This window comes from Oratosquilla oratoria, chromosome 1 (genome assembly GCF_046742065.1).
Source record: "Oratosquilla oratoria isolate Oo_2021 chromosome 1, ASM4674206v1, whole genome shotgun sequence".
Classification (NCBI taxonomy): Eukaryota; Metazoa; Arthropoda; class Malacostraca; order Stomatopoda; family Squillidae; genus Oratosquilla; species Oratosquilla oratoria.
The window spans coordinates 37,850,462-37,856,146 of NC_134777.1; the positions used below are offsets into that span (position 1 = coordinate 37,850,462).

Genomic DNA, 5,685 nt, shown 5'->3' on the forward strand with positions numbered 1-5,685 from the left:
GGTAGATCACACTGAGGTCGTTGTTGTCATTAGTGTGGTTTTTAAACATTTTACCTATTTTATTGCATGATACCTTGGCGATGTTTATGCCACCTTTCAGTAAATATCTATCAATAATTTCGGTTTGATCAGAATTAAGTACAGTAATGAAATGCGGTGTGACTAGGTTTTTTGTTACTGTACGGTCATTTGATCCGGACGCTTGGTCGTTTGGTCCGATGGTTTGGGCGTTCGATTTATCGTGGATTTGTCTAGCTTTGCCTTCTGTTTTGGTTATCAGGCCGCCTGGATATTTTAATTCTTTAAAAGTTTTTCTGATAAAAGGCAACTCGTCTTCAAGGAGTTCACTGCTGCATATACGGTAGGCTCGAAGAAAGAAGCCTATAAGGACACCAGTTTTAGTTCGTTTACTGTGGGCTGAGAAAAAGTGATAAATTGTGGCCGTTCCACAAACAAGCAAGCAATCCGGCAAGAAAAAATGAAATTATATAAAGTAAAATAAGATCAAATGAAAAAATTAAGTAAAACAGAATGATCAAATGAAATAGAGTAAAATAGAGTAAAATAAAATCAACAAATAAAATAAGAATTAATACAAATTTAAAATCAAATGAAATAGAAAAACGAAACAAATGAGACGAAATTCATTAATAAGTAACATGTTGCAGATTTTAGTTACGTACTCGTATTTAAGTACTTTGTGGTGGAACACAAAAATACGAATATAGTTTACCCTCCGACGAGCCTAGACAATCTGTGTGTTTACACTCGGCTATCTTCTTTACTCGTATGAATGAAGTTATAGTAGAAGATGCAGTAGAAAAAAAGAAACAAGAGAAGTTCAAAAAGAACTATTTTTCCACTCATCCAAAATATTGATATTGAAACGGAAGTACAATGACGTGACAATGGTCAGAGGAAACTTAACTGAAAGATGAATCAATATTTTGATTTAGAAAGTTAAATGTTTCATTGTGAAACCTAAAATGAAATTAATATATAATCAACTCGACAGATATACAAATACATAGATATATGAAGAAGAAAATAGTTCAATCAATCAATCAACTAATCAAATGATTATTCAATAAAAAAAAAATACTAAAAACAAAACACATTTTCTCCATTGGAGGAGTCGGTTGCGGGAATAGTCAGGTTGAAAATTTGACTAAATTTCCCAGTCGTATCGATTTTCATCTAAGCCCTCGAAGGATTTGCCCTGCTGCTCGCTAGCCAGATATCTTCACAGATCAATCTTAGATTTACTGATCGACTTACTGTAAGCCACCTTTGAAATCTTCCTCTTTGTCCTTTGCGTGGTCGGTCTGCCTGTGCCGCTGGGCTCATTGTAAAAAATCCTAATAGACATTGAGATTATGATCGGGATACTGGTTATCAAAAAATATTACGGATACTATACTTCATGAACCAAAATCATAGCAACGACAATATACATCTTTCCAATAATGTTCACAGCACAGTACAGTAATATTTCATAAGTTACCTTCAATTTCGCGAGCCTATTAAACATAGTTTCCAAAATTCTGCAACAAGCGCCTCATATGATAATGAACTATGCTACAACGTTTACTAAGCTACAAATTTCTCTAACATATAGTTCATGTTTTACTGATATACTCTGAAAATATCACTAACGTTCCAGAAGATCATATATCAACAAGCGAATAAGAACAACACAAATTTACGATTTACGATAGGATCAGTGTACATTAAGAAATACCCAGGAAGAAAATGAACTTCATCATTTCTATTCTGAATGTATTGCTGACATCCTAAAGAAAAAACTTGGCAAGTGAACTTTCTACAATTATCGTAACACTTACGACCAGAGGAGGATGGTTGAGGACACGGGTCCTTTAATCGTCTTTTACCCTTTGTCTTGTGAATCAGCCAAGACCCTCAAAGAAGTTCTTAGGTGAAGTCTTCTTACCTGCAAAAGAAATGAAGAAGAGTCAGACCAACAGACAAATTCAGAAGTTGGTGGCAACATTCAAAATGAAATCGAAAGACAAAATTAAAAAAAAATCTTGACACATGAAACAAAATTCCTTTATAACGAGTTGGGCAAAGGCATAGCTTTTACATTAAGCCAGGTTGCAAATAATTCAACTTAGGGCATCATATCTATGCACTGAATGACGAAATGTAGGATGATCTACCGTGAAGGGTTGAGGGCTGCAGCACTTGGCATTCATACCGGATGGGTCCCAACACGGACACGTCACACGTTTCCCTTCTTCCTCTCCACGGGTGACATTCTCTGAGCTGCCCTCTTGTTTCTGTATTGGTGTGCAAAAACTTTACAAGGTCCATTTTACATATATACACACATACATGCATACACACACACATAGGCTTTGTACGTATATTATATATATATATTATATATATATATATAATATATATATATATATATATATATATATATATATATATATACCAAAGGGCTTTTCCCCCTAATGAGGGGTGAATTACATACCCCAATGGAAATTTTAATTGTGCAGTTAGTTATTACTGATGTTCTGAACCTTTGTACATTTCGCAATGTTCTCTTAGTAGTATTTTTTTTTTTTCTATTTTGCAAATGAAGAGTTTTCGGATCATCATAATCATACAGCTGTTCCTCCAGGTGAAATAATAAAAAAAATTAATTTGTACCTATCTTCATTTACATCTGACTTATTACATTATTTTTCGATTTCATCTATTTTCAGGCAGCACGAAATCTCGTTCACACGACATGGTAGTGTACTGTAAAATAGTAGTGTTAAAAAAAAAAAAAAAAAAAAAAAAAAAAAAAAAAAAAATAACCGTCCTACAGTCCCCCTTCCCATTTCTTCCGGGTTTCCGAACAGAGTTCCCGGAAAGCCGCAGCGCCCTCCAATCCCATTGCTGGATTTATTGAAGAAATTACGGCGTTTGCAGACTCCTTTCAGATCCGAGTTCCGCCGTCCACTTCCTCTGTACAGGACCGTCTTGCCAACAGACCGCTCGCCCGAGCATAGAAACAGTCAGAGCCATCTGGATTTCTTCCTGTTCTTCCTAACCATCACGGAATAGGAGTTATCCTCTTTCTCTATCATCTTCCCTGACCAATATTAAAGGCATCCTCTTTCTCATCATATCTGTGTCTGTCTACCTGTGTCTGTGCTTGTGTCTTCCATCTTGTCTTAATATCAGCGCCTTCCTTCCTGTATATGTCCCTATGTATGTGTCTTTACATGTGACCTCCTTCTTACCTTAATGTCAGCGCTTTCATTCCTATATATTTGTCTGTGTCTGTGCCTTCCTTCCTCTCTCTGTATTTGTATTTGTGCCTTCCTTTCTGTGCTTGATCCTTCCTTCCTCCATATCTTCCTATGACATCTTTCCTGTGTGTGCCTGTGCCTTCTTTCTTGTGTTTCTGTCTGCGCCTTCCTTCCTCTCTCTGTATCTGTGTACTTTCCTTTCTGTGCTTGCTCCATACTTTCTCTCCATCTCTCTATGACATCCTTCTTGTGTGTGTCTGTGGCTTCTTGTTTTTGTCTGTGTCTGTGCCTTCCTTCCAGTGTCGGTGTATATCACTTCATCACCGTGAGTATATGTGAATTCCTTCCTGAGCCCGTGCCATCCTTCCTGTGTAAGAGCCTTCCTTCTTTGGTCTGAGTTTGTGCCTTCCTTCTTCTCTATATTCTTATGACTTTCCTACTATGTCCGTTTCTTTTCTCGTGTGTTTATGTGTTTTCCTTCTTGTATTGGTGCCTGTTCTTAAATCTATACCTTCCTTCCTGGGTCTGTATCTATGACCTCCTTCCTGTGTGCATGTCTATTCTCCTGTGTACCTATGTCTTTTTTACAGTGCCTGTGACTGTCCCTTATTTCCTGTGCCTGCGTCTGTGTATCCTTTCCTATGTCTGCTTCTGCGCCTGCTTTATTTTTGCTTGAGTTTGTGTAGTCTTTCCTGTGACCGTGTTTGTGTCTTCCTTCCTATATCTGTGCCTATTTCTTCTTTCCTGGGTCTCAGTTTGTGCCTTCTTTCCTTTGCCTGTGTCTATGAATTCCTTCAATCCTGCCTGTAACTGTTCTTTTTTAACCTCTCGCGTCTGTGACTTTCTGTATGTCTGTGCCTGTTCCTTCGCTCCTGTCTATCTGCATAACTGTGTGTATTCATAGGTGCCTTACTTCTTTTCTGCTTTTCTGTGCCTATATTTTCCTTTCTGTCTCTGTGTATATACCTTCCTTCCTTCCTGACTATATATATATATATATATATATATATATATATATATATATATATATGTTTTCTCTCCTGTCTGTGTGTGTCTTGCTCCCTGTTTGTACGTGTTTTTCCTTCCTTTCTGTTTGTTCAAGTGTTTTCTTTCCTATGTTCGTGCCTTTCTTCCTGCTTTTTGCTGTGTGTCTGCTTGTGCCTTCCTGTCTCTTCTTCTATATCTGTGCTTTTCTTCCTGCCTGTGTCTGAGCTTTCTGCCCGCTCTCCTTTGTTTTCTCTCTCGTCCCCCTCCTCCACTCTCCCCCTTGGCCTTTTCCGAGCACTTTGCTCGAGTTTGCTTTCCATATATCTTCTCTTAGCTAATAAGCGTCGTTATATTGTTCTTTGTATATACCTGTCTCTTTCTTTCCTTATATATTTCCCTCTTTCCTTGTTTCTTTTTTGTTTGCCTTTACCTATCTTAGCATAGCTGTATATCTGTCTGTCTTTATCTATTTTAGTATAGCTGTATTTCTGTTTGTCTGTGTGTGTTTCCATCAGTCCGTTTATAATCCCCCGCATTTTTACTTCCTTTACGTTCTATATTTTTATCTGCACCCCTCTTCCTTTCTCACGGCTCCTATGTTGATAGCCCTGTACAATTTTTCTTATCTATCTTTCCATTCGTCTGTCTCTCCCTGTTACTGTCTCCCCACCTGTCAGTGTCCGTCTGCCTCTCACAGCTACAGCTACACACACACACACACACACACACACACACACACACACACACACACACACACACACACACACACACACACAACACACACACACACACACAACAACAACACACACAACATACACACAACAACATACACACAACAACATGCACACAACAACATGCACACACACGCATACGCAAACCCGCCCACACATTGACACACACGCACACACCAATCTGACTTGGAATCCGGAGGATTCCGCGCGAAACTATGAACAGCCTTGTCCCGCAGGTCGATTCTGCCCTAAAAATGCAGTCCTTTGGTCGAACTCGAAGCAGCTTTAATGTATAGAGACTTCGTGAAATTATAATGAGCGTATAGCCATCTTTTCGTGTCCTTGGAGTCAGTGACCTCACAAATAAGCATTTTTCTTATAATCTTAATATCTATACATACGGTTGAGTTTGCAAATTCCTGTTACTATACTTCAATTCTTTTAATCTCAAGCAAACAAGCGGTTTTATCACTCTTGCTTTATGGGTAGGACCAAGGATAATAACTTGCAAGTGGTCATCTTGGGAGACGTACGTGGAAGAGAATCATCTCCCAGGAAGCTGATGATTTTATTTTGTTGTAGAAGTGAGCTTGATCCGGAAAGCCGAAAATAAAGAATAAGAACCCGAATTGAAGGATACAATGTCGTTTTTCTCTCTTACAGTGCCTTTATCTAAACGGCATTAGAATCCACCCGCC

General features: G+C 38.3%; 1 protein-coding gene across 1 annotated transcript in view; it reads right to left on the reverse strand.

The window, feature by feature from the left end:
• Positions 1–1,606: 1,606 nt before the first annotated feature.
• The window catches only part of LOC143030510 (uncharacterized), a 274,599-nt gene continuing 270,520 nt past the window's right edge, over positions 1,607–5,685 (reverse strand). Inside the window, exons 3-4 of the mRNA XM_076193663.1 lie at positions 2,181–2,300; positions 1,607–1,951 (exon numbers count right to left, since the gene is read on the reverse strand). Coding sequence (XP_076049778.1) covers positions 1,889–1,951; positions 2,181–2,300 — 183 coding nt within the window. The 3' untranslated portion in view covers positions 1,607–1,888. The remainder of the gene's footprint in view (positions 1,952–2,180; positions 2,301–5,685) is intronic.